General features: G+C 70.9%; 2 protein-coding genes across 3 annotated transcripts; one reads left to right on the top strand and one right to left on the bottom strand.

The window, feature by feature from the left end:
• On the top strand, nucleotides 1-21,687 carry RARA (retinoic acid receptor alpha). 2 transcript variants are annotated; one of them, XM_075774928.1, is made up of 9 exons: nucleotides 1-239; nucleotides 7,421-7,724; nucleotides 18,671-18,819; nucleotides 18,915-19,056; nucleotides 19,951-20,111; nucleotides 20,197-20,373; nucleotides 20,452-20,656; nucleotides 20,902-21,060; nucleotides 21,354-21,687. In XM_075774928.1, exons 2-9 carry the CDS (start codon nucleotides 7,547-7,549, stop codon nucleotides 21,542-21,544), a joined length of 1,362 nt encoding a protein of 453 aa, XP_075631043.1. In that variant the 5' UTR covers nucleotides 1-239; nucleotides 7,421-7,546; the 3' UTR covers nucleotides 21,545-21,687. The 2 variants fall into 2 exon arrangements, with proteins under 2 accessions (XP_075631043.1, XP_075631044.1); XM_075774929.1 differs by lacking the exons at nucleotides 1-239; nucleotides 7,421-7,724 and adding an exon at nucleotides 13,600-13,883.
• A 1,310-nt stretch (nucleotides 21,688-22,997) lies between these two features.
• GJD3 (gap junction protein delta 3) lies at nucleotides 22,998-23,726 on the bottom strand. Its single transcript, XM_075775176.1, has one exon. The coding sequence runs from the start codon at nucleotides 23,724-23,726 to the stop codon at nucleotides 22,998-23,000; it is 729 nt and encodes a 242-aa protein (XP_075631291.1).
• Nucleotides 23,727-25,804: the final 2,078 nt, after the last annotated feature.

Here is a 25,804-nt window from a genome sequence, read left to right as displayed (position 1 = left end):
GGGTAAAGTTTCCCCGCGAGCACATGACTCGCAATGGCCGCGGTCGCCGCTCGTTAAGCGTTTTCCCCCCTCCCTTCCCTTTACCCCGTTCCCTTTTACCCCCCCCCCCTTCCCTCCCCTTTCCCCTTCCCGCTCCTTAACCCCCTTTAGGCCGGGTCGTTCCCCGTGCCTCCGCCGCCATGAGCAGCACCGGGAGCTTCCCGGTTTTAAGGATCTCGGTGTGAAGTCTCCGTGATCAGGTAATGAGTGGGCCTTCGTATTCACTCGTGGAGGGACGGAGGGGGTTTGTTGTGGTACCGGTACCGGGGGGCGGGAGCGGGGGGGGGGGGGCCGTGACGGCGGGACCCGCCGCGTCGTGCCGGTGGAGGCGGGAAGGGGGGGGGGGGGGGTCGCCGCAAGGACCGGGGGAGGGTGGTGGGTGCCGTCGGGGTCGTGGGGTCTCCGCTCCGGGAGGGGCGTCTTGAGGGTCCTAGGGGGGGTGGGTGTCCCGTCCGTGTGTCCCGTGTCCCGTCCCCCCCCCCCGAGAGGCGGCGCTGGGGATCCCCCTCCGGTAACGGGGGAATCCTGGGGATCCCCCTCGTTCCGTCTCGGTGGTGGGGTCCCTGGGGGGAGGGGGGGGCACGAAGGCTCCCGCCTGGCTGAGGCTGCCGGGAGCCCCGGAGGGGCAGCGTTGCTCCCCCCCCCGCCCCTGTTCCAGGTCGTGGCTTTGCCCCCGGGCTTGGCGGTGCCGGATCCCCCCGGTTACCGGTGCTGGGGTCCCTCCTCCCGGGGCCGGCTGGTTGGGCGCTCCCGAGAGGCACCGCTGCCCCCCCCCCCCCCCGACCCCGCTGAGGGCTCGGGGCACCCCCGGCACAGGGGGCTGCGGTCCCCCCCCCCACCGGTGTGTGCGTGTGGGTGGGTGGGTGCCGGGGCCCCGCCACGGGGCGCGGTGCTGGGGGTGCCCCCCCGGGAGAACCGGGCCCCCCGGGCCTCCGGTGCGTGCAGCCACGTTCCCCCCCCCCACACCCCCCCGCCCCGGCGGGGGCGGACGGGGGGGGGGGGGAAGCTGGGGCAGCTTCCCCTTTTAGGGGTGCGGGGGGGGCCGGGGCGCAGACGGCGGGGCCCGGCGGGTGAGCGGGGCCGGGAACGCGGGGGGCGGCGGGGTCCGGGGGGCGGGAGCGGCGTCTGCGCCGTTTCCTGGCCGGCGGGCGGAGGAAGCCATCGCTCTCCGCGGCTGACAGGGCGCTGGCGCGGCGGCGGGGCCGGGGGGGGCCGGGCGGGGGGCGCCGGCCGCCGCCTCCCCCGCCGCAGCAGATGACTGGGGCCGGGCTGGGGGCGGCGGAGCCCCCGCGGGCTCCCGTTGGCGGCCGGGCCGGGCTGGGGTGGGGGGTCCCCCGCTGGGTGCTCCCCCGGCCGCGGCCCCGAGGGTGGGGGGAGCCCCCCCGCCCCCCCCCCCCCCCCGGGGCCGGGCAGCAGCGCCCCAGGGCGGGGGGGGAGGCGGGGCAGAGTCTCCCTGCTCGCAGGAGCAGGGGTGTCCCCCAAATCTGTGCCTCTGACCTTTGACCTCGTTGGGCAGTGGGGGCCATCCCGCAGTCCGGAGGGTGCCGGAGGGGGGGACGGGGACGCGGGTGCTTCCCCACGGTGCCCACACCGGTCCCCGCTGCGGGAGCGGCCGTCCCGCTCGGAGATGCCGGGCAGGCGCCGGCCGGCAGCTCTGGGTGCGGTGCCCTGACCGCCAGCCTCCGTGCGGGGATTAGTGGGTGACGGCTCGGGGGCTTAGCGGCCCTGCAGCCGCTGCTCCTGGGCCATATGTCACCCGTGGGCCCCACGCCCTGCCCTTGGGGGTGACCTTGCTGTGGCGTGGGGACGCGTGTGGCTCCGCGGGTGCTCGCATCAGGGCTCTCTGGGATGCCGGTGGGTGCCCGGCACTATCATCCACTGCTGCATTCGTGGCCCCCCCCGCCCCAGGTGACATGGCCGATACCAGCGGGTACCGGGACGGCGGGGAGGAGGGCAGGACCCCATCCCACACCGCCTGGTGCCCGCGTGCGTCGCGTCCCAGCCGGGATGCCCGGCTTTGCCTGGCTGTCCTTGTGCGCCCGCTGCGTCCCCGGTGCTCAGTCCCCGTGCCGGGAGCGGCGTTGCAGCCGCCGAGCCTGGGGAGGGCCCGTGCCGGCGCCTGCCCTGCGGCGCTGGGATTCACCAGCTCCGCTGCTCCGGCTCTATTTATAACCAGGAGGCTCTGGCATGTCAACGTGCCACACTCGGCTGCGCCGGCCACGGGCAGAGCATGTCCTGGGCCACCCGCCCTGGGAATGGCTTGCGCCGATGCCAGCGCTGCCACTGAGGGGGGTGGCTGGGCTCTGGGGTCCCCTGGCCCTTTTTGGGGTTCTACTGCAGGACTGCAGGGGACCCCTCGGCTGGGGAAGCTGTGGGGTCCTCGCAGCGTGTGCCCAGAGTCCCCCGGCACCCATGGGCTCCCCTGTGCCGTGGCAGTGCCAGCCCTGGGACTCGGGGGGAAGGGCTGCGGTGCTGGCAGGCGCGGGGGGGCTGCGATCATATCTGCGGTGACACATGTGCTGATTACGGAAAATGGGTTAATCTCCCTGCGGCTGGAGGCAGCTTAGCGGGGGGGGTGGCTCGTGGCAGGGCCGGTGAGGGGCCGCGTGCACCCGCCCTGCCCTCCGCTGTCCCCGGCTGAGCCGTGGCTGCCAGGTTATGACAGGGGACGTGGCAGCGGCACACGTCCGCGTGCCCTCCCGCAGCCGGCCTGGTCGCGGCACGGTGGGTCGCAGTACCTGTGGCCTGGGGTGGTTTGGCCCCCCCCAGGTACGCCAGGTCCCAGCCCAGCCTGGCCTGATCCCAGTCCCCAGGAGCCTGCCGGGGCACGGTGCCACCAAATCCTGGTGTCCGGGGGTGTCGCGCTATTGCCTGCCCGATGGGTCCACCCACGCCAGCCCCGGGCGCCGTGTCCCGAGCGGCCCCGTGCCGCGGGCCGGCGGCGCAGCCAGCTGCACTTGTCTGCCGGCTGTCGCTGAGCCAGAAAGGGCTGTCTGGGGCTGCGCTGTTCCCGGCACGCCGTTCCCAGGGCGCCGGCTGCGCGCCGCATCCAGGGCTAAAAACAACCGGGGGCCGCTGCAAGCGGCTGCCGTGGTGCAATCCCGCCAGTTCCCAGGAGCCCGTGGGGAACCGGGATGGGGTACCCCAGCACCGCAACCCCTCCCGGGCTGCAGAACCTGCGGTTCCCTGGGCTCATCCCAAGGGTCAGGGCTGCACCGTGGGTTGGGGGCCGGACTGCGCCCCCGGGGTGCCCCTTCTGTGGGCAGGCAATGCTGGCCTATGGGTGGGGGTCCCCAGGGTGCTGCGGGGCCGTCCTGCAGTGCGAGGGGCTGGTGGGTAGGGCTGGCCGTGGCACCGGTAGGTCTTTGGGGCTGAGCCGGGCTGGGGTGGTACTGGTGCTGGTGGCGGCGTGGCACAGCCGTGTCTGTCCTGGGGGCCATGGCGGGGGCCGGGGCACCTGTTCCCGCAGAAGAATGGCGCGTCTGGTGGCGGGTGCGGGAGGTGTAACCGGAGTGGCGCGTTCCCCACGTAACCGGAGCCGGCCTGGCCGCGACAGGTGGAATTTCAGTTTGTGGCTCCCACCAGGCAGCAGGATGTGGACATGGGGGTGCTGGGGCGAGGACCCATGCGGCAGGGCTGGCATCCGTCCCCTGGGGTGCCCATGTGCCCCCCTGGAATGGGGAGGCTGGCACGGACACCATCCCCGCCAGCAAGGACACCGTCCCCACCGGTCCGTGCAGGGTCCCTGGCCCCGTGTCTCTGTGGCTCGAAGCCGGGGTGGCCCGGTGCAGGTTGCTGCTGGGCTGCAGAGCGCCAGGGTGCGGGGGCACCGGCGCTGCCCAGGGACCTGCGGTGGGGCTGAGCAAGCCCCTGGGTACACTGCTGGGCCTTGGCAGCAGCTTGCAGGTCCTGGGGTCCACACCGGTCCCGGCACCCCCAGATCCCCTTGAACGGGGGCTGCGGGCAGCCCTGGCTCTGGCGCACGCTGCCTGTGCCGAGCGTACGCCGCCGGCTCTGGCCCTGCTGCTGGGCTGGGGCATGATTCACGCCTGCCTGGGGACGTGAGAAACGTGACGGTGACTCACGGCCGAGACGCTTCGGGGATATGGGAAGGGGGTCTTGCTCAGCCGCCCTGCCGGGGGGCACTTCACACCCCCTGCTTGGCGCTGGCCGGCCCGGGGGCTGCCGGGGAGGGTGGTGGTAGTGGGGGGCAGCCAAGGCCTCAGCCTCGCGTGTGAGGCTGCCCCGGGCCAGGCGCTGACAGCAGCGAGGAAACCGCAGGCTGCGACCGCACAGCGGCTCCACGGGCGCTTCCTGCCCTGCCCGGGAGGCTGCCAGCGGAGCGGGGCCACCCTGCTCCCCCCGTGCTGGGGGCAGGGCACCCCCTTCATCTACCCTTGTGCCACGGGGGTGGCCTGGCACAGGGGTGTTCCCGTGACCTGTCCCGGTGAGGATGGGGGATGCTGGCAGCAGCCCCTGCCAGATTTGGGGAGCAGAGGGGGCTGGGGCGGTGGGCTCTGGGGTGGCAGCGGAGGAGTGGGGTGACGGGGTGCTGGGGTAGTAGGGGAGTGGGGTGACAGGGGCTGGGGTGGCAGGGGGCCGTGGCAACAGGGCTGGGGCTGAACTGAAACCTAGCCGCCCAGGAATCGAGACGGGCAAGGGGAAGCTGCGGCCGGGAGCACGGTGCCCGCAAGCATGACAGGAAGGGCTCGGTCGCTGCCCGCCGCCACGCCAGGCAACCCAGAGCAGCCCTGGCCCTGCTTGCCCCCATGGTGCCAAGGCGGGGGACACACACAGGGCGGTGCCCCCGCTCACCGGCGTGTCACATCCGGGCGCTGGCGCTGCCATCACCGTGTGCCCTGGCAGGAAACGCGGCTGGGTTTGGTGGTGTGACATGGGCACCAGGGCTGGGGGTGCTGCCTGCACCGGGGAGGTCGGGGAGCCCTTGGGGTGGGATGGGGGGGATACCCCCTCGGTGGGCAGGGCTGGGGACGGCCACTGGGGAGGTGGGTGTTGCGGTGCTGCCATCCCAGTGCAATCCTAGCTGCTCTGTGGTTGGCCGTGCTGGCCACGCCAGGCGCTGGGGAGCAGGATGCGTCCCTGCCCTGGGGTGTGCGCAGTGAATCCAGACTGGGGTCACAGCTCGGGGCTGCATTTTCGGCAGAGGTCTCTTGGGTGGGCTGTGCCGGTGCTACCCAGCCTATCTGGGTGTGTGGAGTGGGTTTTGTGCTCCGGTTTGGGGTCATGGGTGGCTTGGGCAGCTATGGTCCCTCCAGCCACACTGCCATCAGCCCTGGGAATGGCTCTGGTCTGCGTGTCCGTGCGTCCGTCTGCTCCCAGGGGCCGCCCCTGGACTGGCCGGGAGGTTCCTCGTGGCTGGGATTTGGCCCGGGCTCCGCGGCCGTGTTTTCTGCGGGGCTGGAACAAGGCGCTGGATTCCAGGAAGCTCCGGGCCCCGTCCAGCTCCTGCCGGGGACTGGAGGAAAAGGCGTCGGGGAGGGCGAGCGTGGGCCCTGCCGAGGGGCTGCGCGGCCCCTGGCCCCATACTGCTGGCCTGGGGTGCTCTGGGAGCCGCGCTGGGCCAGGATGCCCAGGACCCCCTTGCCCTGGTCGAGGAGCAGCCATGTGCCGGGGTCTGTGCTGGCACAGGGGCTGGTGGGGACTCCTCTGGGCCGCAGCTCCTTCTGCCTACAGGGACCCACGGGAGAGGGGCTCCCTGGTCCCTCCTGGCCACTGCTGGTCCCATGGGAGTGTTGGGAAGGGGTCGGGGGGGGCCTGCAGCCGCCTGCCAGGTTTAGGGTGCCCGGTGGCCAGGCCGGCGGTGCTGGCCTCGCTCAGTCCCAGGCTGGCGGCGTGGGGGGGGGCAGGAGCGGGTTGAGTAATTGGGCCCCGGCGCGGCTGGCGCGGTGCCCGGCGAGCACTTGGCACCGGCAAACATAAACAGTTCTTCCCGCGCCTCCCTCCCCCCTGCTCCCCCCGGCCAGCGCGGCTCAGGGGCCATGGCCTGGCTGGGGGACAGTGGGCAGCCCCCCGCACTGGGGGGCCGGGGTCCCCACGCAAAGTCTGTTCCTTCCCTGGGGCCGAGCCGTGGCCCCTGGGCCCAGGCGGATGCTGACCCGAGGTCCGGCACGGTGCCCCGGCAGTGCCCGTGGGAATCCGCCACGTGCTGCAGTGCCCGGTGAGGTGTCCTGTGCCGGGGGGGTGTCATCACCCCCACCCCAGCCACCCCTGGGTGCCCACCCTGGGGACAGCTGGACTGTGGGTCTCCCCGTGGGTGCTCCAGTGGGTCTCCGCGGGTGGGGGGCAGCGCTGGGGCTGTGGGTGCTGGTGTAAGCTGGGAGGATGTGGGTCCTGCCTCCAGTGGGTGCTCCCAGCTGGGTGCTGGGGGGGGGGGGGCGGACAGGGCTGTGCCCATCCCGGCCCCTCCCCAGCGCCTCGCCGGGCGGCCCAGCCTTGTTCCTCTGGATCCTTTTCCGCCTCCGCGGGGCCGGGAGCCAGCACTCTCGGCAAATAAACAGCCCCCGCCGGGCCCCGCGCCAGCGCTTAAATAAACAGCCAGCCCGGGATTGTGAAAGCCCCGTGCCCCCCTTCCCACCGCCGCCCCCTGGCCTGGCCTGGGCCGTGGGGTCCGTGCCCCGACGGGTTGGTGTGGGAGCTGCCGTCACGACCCAACACACGGCACGGGGTAGGTGCTGCTCCCCCATGGGCAGAGCCCAGCTCTGCGGCGGGCAGCCAGGCTGAGCCCCCCGGGGTCCGGTCCCATGAGGGGGTGAGCCCCCTCCTACCCTGAGGCCGGGTGGCTGAGCCCCCTGACGCTCGGTGCAGGCATGGGGGAAGCGGAGCTGTTAGGGGTGCGTGGCCGTGACAGCAGAGATCCAGGCTGGAGCAGAGCCATTGTCCTCAGGGGACCCCAGCGTGCCTGTCCTTCCCCCCCCACACTGCTGCCTTGCAGCCCCCTGGACTGGGACAGGGGGTGCTGCCCTCCTCAGACCCCCCATGCACCCCAGTTCCCAGGCCAGGCCTGGGGGAGCAGGTTTGGGGCCATCGCGTGGCCCCTGGCCCCACGGGGTGTCCTGTGGGGCCGCAGTGTCCCCACGCCATCCCCTGCCCCCTCGCCCGCTAAGCTGGGATTAGTGACCTGCGCCTGCCGGGCCCCGCCGGTCGCGGTGTCGTTAATCTGGGGGATTGTCGTTAATCTCGGGTGGGGGGGTGGGGAGAGCGCTGGGCCCGGCCCGGCCCACTGCGCCCTCCTGGGGCCTGGAGGGGATGTGACCCTTAGGGGGTCTGGGGAAACTGAGGCACAGCTGGTAGGTGCCACATTGGGGTGGGGGCCAGGCGTCCCAGCCCCTCCACTAACCCCCCTCTCTGTTCCCCCCCACAGTGTCGCAGGAGCCAGCGCCGCCAGTGAGGACAGCCGCCGGGCAGCGGGTCGCCCGTGGGCCCCATGCTCTGCTCGGCCCTCGCACCCTGCGCCTGAGAGCCCCCACCCACGCTGGAGACCCCCGCCATGGCCAGCAACAGCAGCTCCTGCCCCACGCCTGGAGGGGGGCACCTCAATGGCTACCCTGTGCCCCCCTACGCCTTCTTCTTCCCCCACATGCTGGGGGGGCTCTCGCCACCCAGCACGCTGGCCGGCATCCAGCACCAGCTGCCCATCAGTGGATACAGTACCCCCTCGCCTGCCAGTGAGTACCGCGGCCCCGGTGCTGGAGGGGGGGTGTGTGGGGACCCCTCCATACTGGGGTCTGTCCCTGGTGTAGGACACGGGTGCCAACCCCAGGTTGCTGTTCCGGCATCGTTCCGTAATCTGCCCCTGGGGCGGTGGCACGGGTGAGGGGGGGGGTCTCCCTGCTCCCAGCTGCCATGTCGCCCACCTGTGGGGAGCTGCGTTTGGGGGGCACCAGCTCCTTGTGCCGGGCGCTTCTTCCCATGCGTCAGTTCTGCCGCTGGGGAAACTGAGGCACGGAGCAGGCAGTGGCACCCGGCGGGGTGTGTATCAGTTAATTGCTGCTGTGTGGCCCCGGCTTCGTTAATGGCTGTGTTTATACCCTGGCTGTTAACGGCCCAGCTGGCCCTGGTTAGGGGCCGTTGGCTGTCACCCTCCCCGGCACCCACCGTGGCCGGGCTGGGAGATGGGGGGCTCGGCAGTGGCGGGGGGGCCAGGGAGGCCAGTGCCGCGCTGCGTCCCCGCGGCGGCTCTTTGTTCGCCGGCGGCGCGGGGGCCGCCCGTGGGGGAGGCGATGAAGGCAATCATCGCGTCTGCTCCTGATTCAATTTCCCCCTGACAGGGTCGTCCATCACGGCCCCAGTAATCACCGCCCTGCCGCGCCGGCAGCTGGGAGCCGCGGGAGGTGGGCTCCTGGCCGGGGTCCTCCCCGCAGCGTGACCCCAGCCCTCGGCGTGCCTCAGTTTCCCTGGGCCTTTACTGGGTGCCATGGTACGGCTGCCGGACGCCTTCCCGTCCCCGGCACCTCTGCGGACAGGCGGCCTTGCCTGTTCCCGTGCCGTGCCGGCATGGGTGCCCCGCGGCACCCGCCGTCGAGGAGGCCCCCGTGGGTCGGGGTGTGGCGGGGCCCCCTCAGCCCGTCCCTGGCCCCGGGGGACGGTGCAGGCCCGGGCAGGGCCGGCCCCGGGCGCTGTCCCCCGCCGGAGCCGCCCCGGCGGCGGTGGGACCCAGTGGGACCAGTTCAGCGACTGGGTGGCGGTGGGTGGGGCCCCTCCCCCGCGCTGGCTCTGGGGCCATTCCCGCCGCACGGGGTTGTGGGAACGGGCTGGCGGGGGGGGGTGCCTGTCCCCCCCTTCCATGACACTGGGGACGGGGGCCATGGGCAGTGGGTCAGGCAGGGCTGGAGGGTTCTCTGGCGCTGATGGTGGCCGGGTGAACTGTGCCTCAGTTTCCCCTTGGCCATCCCTGCTGGGGGATGCAGGGGCTGGGGACACTGTGTTTGCCCCCCCCTCGTAGCACCCATACAGCCTGGTGGGTGCCCTGTCTGTCCCCTGTATTTGGTGTGTGCCCAGGTGGGATACCCCCACTCTCGCTCCTGGCGGTGGGGCCAGCAGGGAAATGCTGGGGGCTGAGGTCCGTGTCCCAGCTGGGAGGGGACCTGAGGCTGGGGGGCTGCGGGGGGGACGTGGTGCAGCCACCCCTTCCTCACACATGTCCGGCCCCGCCGCTGGCCCGCCCTCACCAGATGTGCTGCAGCTGCGCGGCCCTGGGGCTGATCTGGCTGGGCCCTTCTGGGGGTGCAGATTCCCCCCCACCAGGGTTCAGCTGGACACCCCGTCGGGGCCGTGGGTGTCGGGACGGGGATCCCGTGGCGGTGGAGCTGCAGGGGAGCTGCTGGTGCCAGATCTGCCCCCCGGGGTGCTGTGTGCTTTGCCCCTGGCATGGGGAAATAGGATCGGCCGTATCCTGTGTGTGGTGCTGGGGGCTGTCCCGCTCGCCCCCTCCCTGGGTGTGTGTGGGGGGCCCGTTGCACCCCCCAGCCTGAGGTGGGTGTCCCTGGGTGCACTGGGAGCCACCGTGTCCCGGCTGGGGCCAGACCCGAGTGTGGGGCCCTTTGTGCCGTGAGTCGAGAGCACCCAGCAAAGGGGAAGTGAATGGAGGTGCTGGGCACACCCGCCCCCCACCCCGGCATGGCCCCCCCGGCACAAGTGCTGCGGCTTCCCCTGCGGGGTGGGGACGGGAGCCCCTGCCCCATGCTGGGCCCTGATGTGGGGCACCCTGGGGTGGGCAGGGGATGGTGTGGGGGGCACCCGGGGTGGGTGTGGGGCCTTTCCATGCTCACAGCTGCGTGTGGATGTGTGTGCGCTCGCATGGTGGGTGTGCACGCGTGTGCCCGTGCGTGCACGCTGCAGGGGTGGGTGTGTGCGCGCACCCTGTGCAAGGAGGTGTGCGCATCCGTGTGTGCGTGGAGCTGGCCGCGTGCGTGTGTCTGTAGCGCCGTGCGCGTGCGCTGCCAGCTGTGCCTGCGTGCGTGTGTGCACGCCCGTGTGCGCACAGCTGTCGGTGCAGAGCTGGGGTGTGCGGGGGAGTGTGCGTGCAGCAGGCATGCGCGGGGCTGAGCGGCTGCACGTGCACGCGGGTGTGCGTGCGTGAGTGTGCTCAGTGCCTTGCCTGCTGTGCGTGTGCCTGCACACCCGTGTGTGCACGCTGCGCCCGGTGCTGAGCCACCTGTGTCGCCGTGCTGGGTGCACGCACGCGTGTCGGTGCGTGTGGGGCTGCCAGGGCTGTGCCTGTGCCCTCATCCCTCTCCCCGGGGCTCGGTCCTGGCCTCCTTCTGCGGGGCCTGGCTGTCCCCGGGGGTCCCTCCCCTTGTCCAGTGTTGGCCCATGGGGGTCTCGGGGGGCCACGAGGGACTCTCGCCCACCGCGGTGCTCCCCAGGCTGCCGCCCCCACCGGACCCTCCCTCCGTCCTGGTTCCCAGACCCGGCTGCGGGAAATGGGACCCCAAGGCGGCCCCCCTCCCCCTGCAGCCAGGCCCCCCCCCCCCCCCGAGTCCCGCTCTTGGCTGCCGGGACGGGGGGCCCCGCGGCCTGTCACCCTACCCGCTGGCTCCAGTTTCCTCTGCGCCGCAGCCGCTCCCCCGCAGCGCCCCGTAATTAATTAATTTTTAAAAATTAATGAGCAAAACGTGCTCCCTGCAGGCCAGGGGCCGCGGGTGGGGGGGTGACAGCGGGGGGTGGGGGGCCCCGCTTGGGGCAGAGGCTGGGGAGCCCCTATGGGGTGCGGTGCTGGGGACCCCCCGGCCCCCCCATCTCCGCCCGGGGAAGATTGATGAGGCCGTGCTGGGCGCTGAGCCCCCGCGCCTGGGAAAGCCCATTACGGCGGAGGTTTTCTATCACTGTCACGGGGGCCGGGGGGAGCCGCCTGCGCCGGCCGGGAATTTGCTGCGCTCAAAAGCGGCTGAAGGGGATAAATGGGGTCTTTTGAAGTGGGCGGGCGGCAGGGGGGCTGCGGGGCCCCGAGGTGCCCGCGTGGGGATGAGGGAAAGGGGCCAGGGCTGGGCACCCCATACCCCAGGTTGGGATGGGTGGGTTTGCGTGGGGGTCCCGGGGGTCCCTGTCCACGTCCCGCTGTCTGCCTGGGCTGGGGCTGTGACCGTGCGCTCCCGAAGCTGCCGGCTCTGGGCGCAGCAGGGTCCCCCGTGGGGTCCCCCGTTGGCTTTGGGGCCGTGTCTCCATCACGCTCGTGGGAGTATCTTGTGTTTCCCGGAGCATCGGCCGCCCCCGTGAGTGGGGACCGGGCAGAAGCAGGGCCGGGGGTGCTGCCGAGGGGGGCCCCATTCTGGTGCCTCCAGGATGCTGGTGGGGCGGTGGCACGGGGCGCATGGCGGGGTGTCCCCGTCCCCCCTTGCGCCACGGGGCTGCGTGTGGGGCGCTCCCCTCGCCCAGTTCCTCTTGGCTTCTGCGTTAAGGCTTTGGGGTTTTGTTTTGTTTTGTTTTTTTTTAATCTCTGTTTCTTCCTGTTGCCGCCGGCGCGGGACGGGAAGCGCTTGCCCGGTGGGGCGGCTGCCGGCGTGCGTGCATGGCATGACTGCGCCGTGGCCGAGCCGTGCAGTGCCACCGGCCCGTGTCCCCTCCGTCCCCTCCGTCGCAGCCACATTCTTTCCAGCGCTGGTAAATGAGTCAAAGCAGACATTTGTCATGTTCGCTGCAGGAAGTTGGAGGAGCGCTGGGCTTTTGTTCAGAAACCTGCTGGCTAAGCAAAGCCTTTGACTTTCTATTATTATTTAAACAGGCGCTGCTGATCTGCTCTGCGCAGACACACACGCACACACACATGCACACACATACACACGCCTCCCGGCCTTTTTCTTATTCTTTTTTTTTTTGTTTTTTTCCCCATTCTCCCCCCCCTCTCTCTCTTTGCGGGGGGGGGCAGGTTGGAAATAAAAGCGGGGTGGTCCTGGCTGCTCACTTTGGGGCCGGGGCCTGGGGGGGGGCTGCTGGCGTGTGCGGGGCCAGGGCATGTGGGCGTGCAGAGTGCGGCCGTGCCGGTGGGAGGGTGTCCTCGGCCTTGGGGTGCGTGTGAGCACACTGCCCTGTGTGTGTGTGTGTGTGCATATTGCCATGTGTGCACACACGCGTGCACATCTGCTCACGCACGTTCCCCGCTTGCTGCATGTGGCTGTGCAGGGCTGGCGTGTGCGGCAGCACCCGCATCTTCTCACCTGTGTCTAGCTGTGCACACACGTGTGCAGCACACGGGCCGGGGTTCAGATGGGCCCTGTGGCATCGCGGGGTCTCCCTCTAAGGACCCCCCTGGGGTGGGCAGCGTGGGGCTGGGGCGGAGCGGACCCCGTGGCATGGCAGAGGCCGCATGCCCGCCGTGGAATGCACCGGGGCTGGGCCCCATGGCGTGGCTGTGCCAGCGGTGCCGTGTTGCAGGAAGTGAGGGTGGGTGGGTGAGGCCGTGCGGCGTGGAGGTTACCGGCGCGTCGGGGAAGTGGCACGGCCGGGGCCCGTCCTGCCAGCCCGGCCCTGTGGCAGCCGTCCTTGGCGTGGGTCCGTCCCTGTCTGGGTGCGGGCGGCGAGGCCGAGCCGGCTGTGCTGCGTGGGGTGATGCTGGCCTGCACGGGCAGCGCTGTCACCGCTTGGGTGGCCCCGGGTTTGGGGTGTCACCTCCCGTGGGGATCTGTGTGCAGGGGAGGGGGGAGCATGTGGCACTGCCACGCATGGGCCACGCGCAAACGCACACGTATGTGGGGGTGCACACATGGATACAGTGGGAGTATACACATGCGTGTGCGTGCGCTCAGCTGCTCACGTGCTTGGTGGGGACACGGTGTCACACATGCATGCATGTGTGTGCAGAAGGAACACCCGGGCTGCCCCGTGTACCGCGGGAATGTGCACACCCCCCTGTGCAATGGTGCAGCAGGAGCACGCGTGGGCCCCTCTGCAGCGGGGATGCAAACAAGCACGTACCCCATCATGCCGCAGGAACACGCATGAACGCATACACACATGTGCACACACATGCATGAACGCATACGCACGTGCACACACACATGTGCACACACACACATGTGCACACACACACACATGTGCACACACACATGGCCCCCCCCGTGCGGTGGCACCCTCACCCCCGGGGGGGGGGGGGTGGCGGCCGGGGGTCAGGGCGAGGTGAGCCCTTCCCCACCGGGTTCACCCGCAGTTCACCCGCATTCCATTAGGCAAATGAGCCGCGGCCCCGGGCAGCCCCCGGCCCCGCCGTGCGCCCCCCCCGGCCCGTTCCCGCGTGGCGCTGCCCCTGCGCGTCCGTGTCCCGCCGCGCGGCCGTGGCCGGTGCCGGCCGTCCCGGGGAGGGGAGGTGGCGGCGGCGGCGGCGGCGGGGGAGGACGGGGGCGGCCGGGCGGCCCCGCGGCGCGGAGCGGGTTAAGGTTGTGGGGAGGCGGCTGGTGTCGGGAGGGACCGGGGCTGCCGGAGCCGCAGAGCCGGCGGGGCTGCGCCTTCCTCCCCTCCCCCTCCTCCTCCTCCTCCTCCTCCTCCGCCCGCCGCCGCCTGCCCGGGCGCGGAGCGGAGCGGCGGGGCCCCGCTCCCCGGCTGAGCCGCGGCGGGGCCATGGCAGCGCGGCGCGGGGCGCCCCGGGGGCCCGGCTCCCGCGGGGGGGGGCGCTGACCGCCCCGGGGCCGCCCCCGCCGCCGGACCGGGGGAGCCGCCCCCGCGGCCCCGGGCCATGTACGAGGGCGCGGCGGTGGCGGGGCTGCCCCCCGGCCCCTTCCTCCGGATGGATTTCTACGGGCCGGGCCGGGGCTGCCTGCTGCCGGAGCGCGGCCCCCCCGCGCCCCGCGGGGCCCCCCCTCGCCGCCCCCCGCCCTGGAGCAGCTCCGGCCGCTGTAGGTACCTGCGCCCCGGGGGCGGTCGGGCCCCTCACCGCCGCTTCGGGCCGGTGCTGGAGCCCGCCCGGGCGGGAGGAGCGGCCTCAAGCCCGTCTCTGATCCGGGCTGGGGGGGGGGGCGGGTGGTGCTGCGGGGATGGGTGCGGGGTGCTGGGTGCGGAGCGATGGGTGCTGGGCGCGGGGATGGGTGCGGGAGTGGGTGCTGGGTGCGGGCGTGGGTACGGGGTACTGGGGGCTTGGCCGTGGGCGGGGGCGCAGAGCAGGGTGCTGGGTGCTCATCCCGGGGGGGGGGTGCCGGGCTCAGCCCCCGGCCCAGCGCCCTCCATCGCCGGGCAGAGCTCTGCGCAGATGCCGCCGGCTCGGCCATAAACAACCCTTGTCCTATTTCAGCGAGAGCTGGGACGGCCGGGCCGGGGCCGGGGCCGGGGCTGAGCCCGGTGAACCGGGGGCCGGCGGGGACCTCCCCCCCCCCCTCCCCGCACCCCCTCCCCACGAGTGGGGGTCGCGCCAGCGCCAGCTCCGCCACCGGGAATTTCACTCCCTCCTGATAAGGGCTCCCACAAAATCCAATTAACTCCAGAGCTGCTGCGCCTGCTGCTGCTGCTCCTGCTCCGCGGGCGGGGAGGAGCGCCAGCGTGGGCCCCCCGCCATGGCCCCGCCGGGGATCGGGGTGTCCCCCTGGGCCGGGGTGTCCTGGGTGCCGTGGTGGGGCCCGGTCAGTCACACTCCCACTGGCAGGATCCTGCCTGGTGTCCCTGGGGGGCCACAGCCCGGTGTCCCCCACCGTCCTTGGGCACGGGCAGGCCCCGTGCTCTGTGCAAGGGGTGCGTGGGGCGTGTGGGCAGCTCCGGCCGGGGCGGGCAGCGGGAGCAGGCAGGAGTACAGGCAGCACACCCCGTGCTGCCGGCTGGCCCAGGGGCTCCTACCCCCACGGGGGACACGGGACCCCACTGTGCTTTGTCCCCACCGTGTGGGGCTGGGGGTGGTGTGGGAGGCGAGCAGGGCCCGGGCAGGAGGGGGTCCCACACCGTCCCCCGCAGCGGGTGGCTGGCTGGCCTGGCCTGGCGCCCAGGGGCCATGGGCTGTGATAATGGCCTGGGGAAAGTCCTGCCGGGCCCTGTAGGACTTTCACCCCGATAAGGGCTGCGGGGCCCTCCCGCGGGGCCGGGGGGACTGCCTCCTCACTGGGGGGGCCAGTGGGCCCCTCTTCCTGCCACCAGTTTGCCGTTCTCACGGTGATGCCCGGTTCGGTGCCCGTGGCCGGTGCTGCACGTGGGGTGTGCAGCCGTGGCCCCCGCCGTCTCGCTCCCCCCATTGTCTCGGGGCCGCTCGACCTTTCCGCTGGCATCGGGTGCGAGCGCGGCGCGAGGGGCCTTTGTCTGCAGCTGGGGATGGTGCGGGGCTGCCGCGGGGGCTCCCGCCGCCTCTGTGAGGGGGGTGCTGCCTTCGAGCCCCAGAGCAGGCAGGGTGCAGGCAGGGCCTGGCAGGGGCTGTGTATCCCAGGCTCCAGTGCTATCCCCTTAGCGCAGGTCCCCCCCCCAATCCCACTGGGGCTGTTGTGGCCCGAGTGGGGTAGTTGGGGGCCATCACCCCCCTCTGTGCCCCCAGTCCTGCGGGAGAGGGGCCCCTGGCCAGAGCCCCCTCCCTGTGGGCTGCGGCCGGGCGGGCAGCGCGGGCAGCTCTGCCGGGGCCAGGGCACCTCTGGGCTCCGGTCGTGGTGACCGTGACCTGGCGGGCGTGTGGGTGGCGGGTGCTGGCGGGGATCCCTGGCAGGGCGCCCTGCTCTCTACATCACGCCAAAGTGCCGTGTCTCCCCAGCCCGGGGGTGCCAGCCCACGGCACGGCACAGCTCAGTAGTGTCGGGGGTGGCCATGCTGTGCCTCAGTTTCCCCAGAGACAGCTGTGGCTGCGGCTGGGCTGTGCCTGGCGGGGCTGGCCCCAAGGTGCTGGCTGCTGGCCCGGCACCGGCACTGCCCTGCCCGGTGGAACGCCATCTCGCTGGTGCAGGGGGAAGAGCTGCTCCCTGGGGCGCCTGGCCGATGCTGCAGCAGGGCCTGGGGACGCCACTATGCCGCAGCTGGGGAAACTGAGGCACGAGGCGGTTCCCAAGGGTGGTGGAGGGGCCTGTAGGCACCCACTGAGGCAGTGGGTATCCTGTGCCAATGTGGGTCCACGTGCTGCAGGGGGTTTTGTGGGGTGCCGTGGGGGTCTTGGGAGGGGTGCATGGGGTTGGGACCACCCCACTGGGCACAAGGTGGCCCCGCCGGCGTGAGCCGTGCTCTGTCACCCCGGGCCAGCCGGTGGCCTGCAGCCAGCACAGTGCTGCGGCACGGGGCGGAGGTGTGGAGGATGAGAGTCGGGGTGATGGGGACCCCAGGCCTGGTGCTGGCAGGGGGCAGGGACCCTGGGTCCGCTGGGCAGGATGCCCCGTGGGGGGACCAGGTGGGACAGCAGTGCCCGGCGGGCTGAACACCGTGCGTGGTGGCACGTGGGCAGGACCGGGCACCCCATGGCCTGGGGTACCCCGCGGCTCGGGGCTCCTGGCCCCATCGCTCTTGGGACCCTCCTTTTTTCCCCCTCCTTCGCTCCTGCAGAGGTGCAGGAATTCGGGGCACGCGGTGTGGCCCCACAGGCGCTTTCCCACGCCGGGGCGGGGGTGCCGGGTGTCGGGGTGCCCCGGGGTCCCTTGGTGTGGGCAGGAAGCGGCCGGCGGGGCCGCGGGCGGGGGCGGCGCGTTCGCCCGGGGATGCTGGCGGAGCTGCAGCATCTGGTCTGCAGCTGGGCCCCGCTGCCTGCGTGCGGGGGGGCAGGACGCCTGGGTCCCTCCTGTTCGGGAGATGGGGCTGGGGGAAGGGAAGGGTCCCCGGTGTCCCCAGCCGGCCCCTCCTGCACCCAGCCCCGTGGGAGCAGGGGAGGTTTGCACCCGTCCTGCTCGCTCAGCACCTTTGGGCGCTGCTCTGCGCCCTTCCCTTGCTCCACAGGGGCGTGAGGAGCGCCCAGGCCTGATGCCGCCGCGATGGGCTCCTGGGGAGCTGGCTGGGCAGGCGGCTGTGCCCGCGGTCCCTTCGCCGGTGGCTGCGGTGGCAGGGGATTCCCGCGGTGCTGGCGCAGCCGTGCCTGCCCGGGGACACCAGTGTGCGCCGGCGCGGGGGGAACCGAGTCCCCTCCCCCCCCCCCCCTCCCCGCACCCAGCACATCAAAATCTTGTCAAATCTGCATTTTGTGAGTGCAGCTCTCCACGAGGAAGTTCTTAAATTATATAAAAGAGGCGATAAATTATAGACGACGTTCGCTCAGTCACTTTAATGGCTCCGCTCCCTCGAGTGGCAGCGGTGATTTATTCAGTGCCGCCCGGGAAGCGCTGCCCGGCTCGCTCGCCTCCGCGCCCCGCACGCTCGTATCCCACACGCTCATCTCCACACCCCGCGTGCTCGCTCCCTACCCCGCACGCTCGCCGCCGTGCCCCGCACGCTTGCGTTCTGCCCTGCACGCTCGCCTCCATGCCGGCACGCTCACCCGTCCCCGCTGTGCTGGGGGACAAGCGTCGTGGGTGGCTTTGTCCCCGTTGTCCCCCCTCCCTGGTCCCGTCTGCACCCATGACCTTTGGCGACTGGCCGGTGGCGCAGCCAGGTTGGGGACCCCCACCCCTCATCCATCACCCCCCCGCCAAGCCCCACCGCCCCCCCCGTGGGACCCCTCCTTGGCTCAGCTCCGGGGTGGGTGCCCCTGGTCGGGGCTTCTCCCCATGGCCCCCCAGCCTCGGGGGGGGGTGAATGGGTGGTGCCAGGGCCCTTTTCGGGGGCCTTTTTTGGGGCGCAGGGGCTGGCGGGGCGGGGGGGGGGTGGGGGGGGGCCGGGCTCCCCCGCCGGGCCCGGCCTTTAATATCCTGTTTGACTGGTTCGCTTGGCTCCGCTGCAGAAAAACATTCGCAAACATCCCGGAGGAGCTGGGGAGCGCTTAACCCCTGCCTGGCTGCACCCCGCGCCGGGGCCGGCACCCCAGCTGCACCGCGCCGCACACCCCGTGGTGGGGGGGGGGGGGCTTGTCCTGGGTGGCTCGATCACCTCCTGGGTGGTCCTGGGGGTCAGTGGGGGACAGGGATGGTCCTGGGGGGCAGGAGGGAGGTGGCATGTCCCATGGAATTTTGGGGTGTAGGGTGGGGGTGAATTTTTTGGGGTGGCTGTGGGCTGCCTGTCGCGGGGACAAGGGCGGCACTGCCCTCAGGGATGTCCTCTGCTGGGGACCCGCGGGGTGCCGGCTGAGTGCCACCGTGTCCGTCCTCTCCTGGGGGGGGGGGCATGCCTTTGGCTCTGGGGCCGTGGGTGGCCCCCAGACTGTGCACGCGTGTGTGCCCGCGTGTGCGAGCGAGTGTGCGGCAACGGCCCCCCCACACACACCCCCCGCACTGGGACTGCACCGCGCCGGCCCCGCAGACGCCATCAGCGCCGCCCGCGCGGGGGGCTCCTGGGATTCCGGCGTTTTTTTTTTTTCTTTTCTTCTTTTATTTTCTTTTTGTCTGCCTGAATTCCACATCGTCTCCGTGGCCTGGAAATGTCAAATTGCATCTTCCCAGCTCGCGTCCTCTCCCTGCCGGCCCCACGCGACCCGGCCCCGTGGCCGGGCAAAGCTGGCGTGGGCAGTGTGGGGCTGGGGGGGAATGGGGGGGACCCCCGGCCCCAGGGGCTGGCCCTGGTGCTGTCAGGGGGTGCGGGGCTGAGGGGGGGTCCCTGCAGGACCAGCCCTGCCTGGGGGTCTCCGTGCCCTGAGCACCTTCCTTCCCCGCAGCCGTCGAGACGCAGAGCACCAGCTCGGAGGAGATCGTGCCCAGCCCGCCCTCGCCCCCGCCCCTGCCCCGCATCTACAAGCCGTGCTTCGTCTGCCAGGACAAATCCTCGGGGTACCACTACGGGGTGAGCGCCTGCGAGGGCTGCAAGGTGAGAGCTGCCACCGCCCCGCGCCGCGGGGACCGTCCCCGCGAGTCCCCGGGGTCCCTGGGCCGGGCGCTGATCGGGGCGTGCGGGGTCCCCAGGGCTTCTTCCGCCGCAGCATCCAGAAGAACATGGTGTACACGTGCCACCGGGACAAGAACTGCATCATCAACAAGGTGACGCGCAACCGGTGCCAGTACTGCCGCCTCCAGAAGTGCTTCGAAGTCGGCATGTCCAAGGAGTGTGAGTGTGGACGGGGACGGGGACGCCCTGCCTGGGTGCAGCCAGGGGGTCCAGGCGCGGTGGGCCATCCCGGCAACCCCCACCATGTGCCCGGTGAGACCCTGTGGGGGGGTTGGGGGGCCCCCCCGGGTTTGTGTCACAGCCCGGCCGTTGCCTGAGCAACGTGTGATTGACGATGTCAGAGATAAATGACGCTGACGAGGCCTCCTGGCGTCTGCGTGCCAGTTGTCATGGTGCCTGGCTGTACCCCCCGTGCGGCACGGCATCGCCGGGGTGGGTGACTGGGGGGCGATGGCTGCTGGGGCGCAGCTGCCTCCCCGAGTCCTGCCCCATCTGCCTGCCCCCGGGGGCCTGCGACCCCCCCTGCCCCCGGAGGGGGCTGGCGCTTGCTGGGGAGGCCGGGCACTGCTGGGGGGGGGGGTGTTCAGCATCCCAGGGGCTGCAGGTCGCCCCCCCACCCAAGAGGTGTCCCACAGAGGCTGATCCCTGCGGGGTGTGGGGCTGGGGCTGCGCCTGGCTGCCTGCCCCCCCCCCCGCCACCTCGATGAGCGCGGTGGCTCGGCTGCCATTTTCTCTCCCTGCTGTTTTTCTCGGCTGTATCGGCTTTGCAGCACAGAGCTGCGCACTGTCCCCATGGCCAGGGGTGCGTGTCCCCCGCCACGGGTGCAGTGTCACCCCCTAATTGCCTCCTAGTGACTTGAGGGCTTATTTAAAAGCAAGCCGTGTGGGGCTGGCGGCCGTTTGTCACCGTGACTGATCCCGTGGTGGGGTCCTCATCCTGCCCTGGGCGGGGGGGGGGGCACAGAGCACGGTGGGGCTGAGCCCTTGTCCCCGGTCAGGGGCTGGGTGGCAGCGGGGCTGGGTGACGCTGACCCTGCCACCCCCCCCCCGTAGCCGTCCGCAATGACCGGAACAAGAAGAAGAAGGACGTGCCCAAGCCGGAATGCTCGGAGAGCTACATCATCACGCCCGAGGTGGAGGAGCTCATCGAGAAGGTGCGCAAAGCCCACCAGGAGACCTTCCCCGCCCTCTGCCAGCTCGGCAAATACACTACGGTGAGTGTCAGGGGGGTCCCGGGGGGCTGGGGAGCGCGGCCACCCCCCCTCCGCAGCATCCTCAGCCCCCCATCTCCCCCCTCAGAACAACAGCTCGGAGCAGCGGGTCTCCCTGGACATCGACCTGTGGGACAAGTTCAGTGAGTTGTCCACCAAGTGCATCATCAAGACGGTGGAGTTTGCCAAGCAGCTCCCCGGCTTCACCACGCTCACCATCGCCGACCAGATCACCCTCCTCAAAGCCGCCTGCCTCGACATCCTGGTGAGAGCGGGGACAGAGACAGGGACGGGGATGGGGAGGGGACGCCAGGCTGAGCCCTCCCACCCTCACCCCCCCCAGATCTTGCGGATCTGCACGCGCTACACGCCGGAGCAGGACACCATGACCTTCTCAGACGGGCTGACGCTGAACCGCACGCAGATGCACAACGCCGGCTTCGGGCCTCTCACCGACCTGGTCTTCGCCTTCGCCAACCAGCTGCTGCCGCTGGAGATGGACGATGCCGAGACGGGGCTGCTCAGCGCCATCTGCCTCATCTGCGGAGGTGGGTGCTGGGGGGCTGCGGGGACGGGCACCCTGCTCAGCACCCCAGCGGACCCAAACCCGATGCCTGCCCGGCTGTCTCGCCCCCCTCCCCAAATGGTGCCCTTTTTGCCGCGGCACAGCCACCCCGGTGACCGCCACCCCCCCCCAGGACCTGGTACAGGGAGCTGAGCCGTATCCACCCCCATGGGGGGGGGATGACAGGACGTGCCCTGCCCCCCTCTAACCACTGTCATCCCCCCCCAGACCGCCAGGACCTGGAGCAGCCCGACAAAGTGGACAAGCTGCAGGAGCCGCTGCTGGAGGCGCTGAAGATCTACGTGAGGAAGAGGAGGCCCAACAAGCCCCACATGTTCCCCAAGATGCTCATGAAGATCACGGATCTCCGCAGCATCAGCGCCAAGGGTGAGCGCTGGGGAGGGGGCGGCCGCCCTCCTGCGGCTCCGTGTCCCGCAGGAACGTCCCTTGGGCTCAGCACGGGGGTGGAGGGGGGGGTCTAGGGCGCTTGTCCTTCCCCAGGGCACAGCATCCTCTGGAGGGGACGAGGGAGGGGATTCCCACTGCACAGCGTCCTCCAGGGACGTGGCCATGTCCCTTGTTCGGCACCCAAGGAGGAGCAGAGCTGGGTGCTGATTTGGGGGTGCCAGTTTGGGGTGTTGGCCATGCCCTGCCCCGCTGACCCCCGACCCTTCCTGCAGGCGCCGAGCGGGTGATCACGCTGAAGATGGAGATCCCGGGGTCGATGCCGCCCCTCATCCAGGAGATGCTGGAGAACTCGGAGGGCATGGACACGTTGGGGGGGCAGCCGGGTGGCCCCCGCGCGGGCAGCTGCAGCCCCAGCCTTTCGCCCAGCTCCAACCGCAGCAGCCCGGCCACGCACTCGCCGTGACCCGCGCCTGGCGCGCACCAGGACAGAGCCCGGCACGCCGGCAACGCGGGGAGTGGTGGGGGGGGGGAGAGAGACCCTGCGCCTCGGCCTTGGCTGCGGCCCCCCCTGGGGCGGACTCCTCGGCAGCCCCCCGCCGGCACAGCCCCGGGACACCCTCCCCCCCCGCCGGAGCGGACCCCACGGGGAGCCCCGCAGCCCCCGGCCGGCCGCTCCCCGCCCCCCCCCCCCCCAGCCCTGGGCGAAGCGCGTTGGTTGAGTCACATTTCAGGGGCGCGGGGGACCTCGGCCGCATCCCCGGGGACGCCCCGGCCCCACCAGCACCAGCACACGCGGGATCGCGACCACCGAGCCACCCCCCCCCCCCCACCCCCCCCCCCCCCACCCCGCCATCCCGGCCGGCCGGTGGGGAGGACCTGGCCAGACCCCGCACGCCGAGGAAGCAGAGTCATTTAGAAGAGAAAGAAAGCAAAGTATATATATATAAATATCTATAAATATCTATAAATACGTTTTAAAACCTTTGTAAAAGTTTGGAGGGGTTTTTAGGCCTGTGCAGGTGGAGGGGGCACGATGGGCGCTGCCGGGGAGGGGGGGGGCACACGATTTATTATTATTAAATTTTTTTTTTGTTGTTGTTGTTGAGATTTTAGTGGTTTTAGAGTTGGGGGGCACCAGGTGGGCCCTGCCCTGGCACCGGCACCCCCACCCCCCCCCAGATGGGGTGGGGGCTGCGGGAGCGTGTGGCGGTGCCAGCCCTGGCCTCGCGGGGTGCGGGGCCTGGCCCTGCCGGCACGGGGAGGATGGGGGGGGATGGGGGGGACGGGGGGGTGGAAACGGGGGGGGCTGGCTCCAGAATAAAGTTTATTTATTCTAGTGCCCGGCTCGTTCTTGCTGTAGGGGCACTGGGGGGGACGGGGGGAGGGACACACACACACACGGGGTGTGTGCGCCCAGGGTGGGGGAACATGGTCAGGGTTGGGGCACCCCAAGTCCTGGGGGGGGTTTCCTTTGCTGCGGGGGGGGGGGGGGGCACCCCAGGACACACACACAGAGCTCTGGCTGTCCCCAAAGGCTGGGGCAGAGCCCGTTGGGGTCCCCCCCCTCAGTACCCCCAAAGCTCTGCCCTTCCCAGCCTGGCTGTTGCAGCCGCAGTCCCCTATGCCAGGGGCCAGCCCTGGCCTGCAGAGCCCCGATGCACTCATGACACCCCCAGCCCAGGGATGGGACATGTTTGGTTTCCCTTTTGTCCGTGGGTTTTTTTTTTTTTTTTTCCAGCAGCTGCAGGGTGAGGCCTGCCGGCCGCCCACAACAGGAACCGGAGGGGGGGGCCCAGCCCGGCCCCGCTTCCTGGGCACGGCGAGGGCTGGGGCAGGGAGAGCCGCAGCCACCCGCTGGGCACCGGCCAGGCTGAGACCAGCCACAGCTCGTTCCAGCGATGTCAGCCCAGGGCCGGCTACACGGTCAGGTCCCCCCGCGGCGGGGAGGCATTGGGGCGGCATGGCTCCTCCGCAGCCCCCGCCGGCTGCCCAGGGGCCGGTCCCCGCTCCTGCGGCCGGTGGCAGCACCCACCCCAGGGCGGGGGGCCCTTGCGCAGGAGGTGGGCGAGCTCAGCCAGGCTGAGCAGTGCCGAGATCAGCCCCACCACGAAGTAGAAGTAGATGAAGACGGTTTTCTCGGTGGGGCGGGAGACGAAGCAGTCAACACGATGCGGACAGGGCCGCCGGCGGCAGACGAAGAGCGGCTGCACCCTGAAACCGTAGAGCAGTGCCTGCCCCAGCAGGAAGCCCAGCTCGGCCGCGATGCGTGCCACCACGCTGCCCATGTAGAAGGGCTGGAGGCGGCGGGTGCGCTGGCCGGGGGCCCCCCCATGCCCTGGCTTGGCTGCCTGGTGCACAGCGAAGATGACGAAGAGGGCGGCAGGGGCCGAGAGCACGACGATGTGGAAGACGAGGAAGCGGTAGTGGGAGATGGGGAAGGCGGCATCGTAGCACACGGGTTTGCAGCCCGGCTGCTGCGTGTTGCAGACGAACTCCTCCTGCTCGTCCTCGAAGACATCGCTGCCCACAGTGGCCAGGACCAGGATGCGGAAGAGGAGCATCACCACCAGCCAGAACCGCCCCACCATGGGCGAGTGCTCCTGCACCGCATCCAGCAGTGAGCTCAGGAAGCCCCACTCGCCCATGGCCGTGCTGCGGAAGCAGGGTCAACGTTGGGGGGGGATGCTGTGCCCGCGAGGATGGACCCCAGCAGGCAGCATGGCCCCCATAGCCCAGCCCCAGCTGTGCCAATCCCAAATGCATCGCACCATCCCTGCTCGCAGGAGGGTGTGTGGCAGCGCCGGCCCAGCTCAGCCCTGTCCTGAGTGTCCCCAGGCACCTGCCCTACCCCGGAGATGGGTGCAGGGACAGCAACTGGGCCGGGTTCCCCATCCTGGTACCCCCCAGATGCCCCAAGCCCCCCATCACCCCCCACCCGGCAGGGTCTCCCCGGTACCTGCGGAGGCTGGGGTCCACTGTGTGCCAGCGCGGCTGGTGCCGGCTGTCCAGGGCTGTCCTGGACTGTCCGGTCCCTTGTCCGGTGGGATGGGATGACGGTCCCGCAGCCACGCCTGGAGTCCTTTTAAAGCGACAGAGCAGCCGCAGGGGCACCCGGAGGGGAGGGAAGGGCTCTGCTCTGCCGGCGGGGGGGGGGGGGGGGGCAAGGACAAACCCTGCCCCTGCCCTGGGGCCAGCAGCTCCCGGGGCGCAGGTTGGTGCAGGGGGGCAGCAGCCCCCATGGAGAAATGCCCCCGAGCCTTGGCCTCCTCCCCAAACCTTCAGGGCCTGGGGGTACCAAGCCACAGCACTCAGCCCCCGCCCCCCCCCCCCCAAAAGCTCCCCCAGCGCTGGCATCACCTCCCTGGCCCTGGCAGAGCCCGGGTGCATCGGCTGCCTTCGACCATGCCACGATGGCTCCTGCCCCACGGTCCTTCCTGGGGCCGGGCTCTGCCCCACGGGGGCCCAGGGGATGCTCGGGACTGGCACCAGCCCTCCCTGCCCCGCGACGCTGAGCCCGGGCTGTTGGGGCCATGGAGGGTCGCACGGACCGTCTCAGGCTGCCCCCACCTTCAGCACACGTGCTGGCAGATGGAGCTGTGCCGGCTGGCGGGAGGCCGTTCTGCCGACCAGCTGCTTTTCAAAGCCCTGCGATGCTCTACAAGAAACCCTCTGTGGCATGGCCGGGGCTCCCGCCAGCCCCTGCTCGGCCCGGCCGAGTGCTGATGGCCTTCGCCTGTGCCTCAGATTCCCTTTCAGGTGCTGGGCACAGAGCCCTGGCCCACACGGATCACCCTGGGGGGCCCCCCCTTACCCCTCGGGGGCTGTGTGGTGCCCATGGTGGGTCGGTGCCCCACAGCTCAACTCCCCCTCCAGCAGTTCAGCGTCCGCAACGCCCCGGCCAGGGGCATCTAGCGATGGAGAAAATCCTGCTGCAGACACTGTGGTGCATCGTGTGAGTGCACGCGCGTGTGCTTTTGCACACACAGCTCTATATATACATTTGGGGTGATGGCGGGGTTACGGGAGCAGCTCCACAGCCGGCCTGGAGCAGCCTGCGCGGCGCGGCCGTGGCCTCGCCATTTGCTGTGCGAGTCGTGACAACTGATTCTCCGGGCGCGCTTGCAGCACGGAGAGCCGTAAATAGCACGGCCCCTCGGCGGGGACGCGCCAGAAACGCTCTCCAGAGCCCAGCAGTGGAAAATCTGACAGCGCTCTCCACACTTGACTGGGTTCCAGCAAAAGCACCTCGGTGGCACCGATAGCGTCCGTGCCCGACCACCGCACCATGGCTGGGGGGGGGGAAAGCGGGGGGCCCCAGGATTCGCCAGTCGGTGCTACAGCTGTGCTGCTCCCCACGTGCAGTGAATCACCAGCCCGGGACGTGGGGGAAGGCAGGCAGCATGGCTGGGTCCTGCACCAACCCCACATCGTGTTTCAGCCATGTGCACGATGCTCTGGGGGCACTGGGGTGCTGAGCACCCAGGTTGGGGGGACATGGGACAGCACAGCTCATCCCTCAGGGCTTCATTAGTAGCTCTGATCCCTCCTGCTGCAGGGACCCTGCATGCTGACCCCCCCATTTCTGCCAGGAGCAGCTGGAACAGAGCCTGCCGCATACCCCCCGGCAGACAGGCAGCCCCCCAGGGGTGCAAACTCCAGCTCAGAGAGGCAGTTTAGCACAAACCCATCACTCCAGAGTAAAACTCCCCAGCCTGGGAGCACT

This window comes from Balearica regulorum, chromosome 24 (assembly GCF_011004875.1).
Source record: "Balearica regulorum gibbericeps isolate bBalReg1 chromosome 24, bBalReg1.pri, whole genome shotgun sequence".
Lineage (NCBI taxonomy): Eukaryota > Metazoa > Chordata > Aves > Gruiformes > Gruidae > Balearica > Balearica regulorum.
Note: the sequence above shows the minus strand (reverse complement) of the source record. Positions and strands in the feature narration are given on the sequence as shown.

Coding starts and splice junctions, on each gene's coding strand:
- GJD3 (XM_075775176.1), bottom strand. CDS start 23,726: ATGGGCGAGTGGGGCTTCCTGAGCTCACTGCTGGATGCGGTGCAGGAG.
- RARA (XM_075774928.1), top strand. CDS start 7,547: ATGGCCAGCAACAGCAGCTCCTGCCCCACGCCTGGAGGGGGGCACCTC. Junction 7,725..18,670: donor CAGTACCCCCTCGCCTGCCA/GTGAGTACCGCG, acceptor CCTTCCCCGCAG/CCGTCGAGACGCAGAGCACC. Junction 20,374..20,451: donor CCGCCTGCCTCGACATCCTG/GTGAGAGCGGGG, acceptor CACCCCCCCCAG/ATCTTGCGGATCTGCACGCG.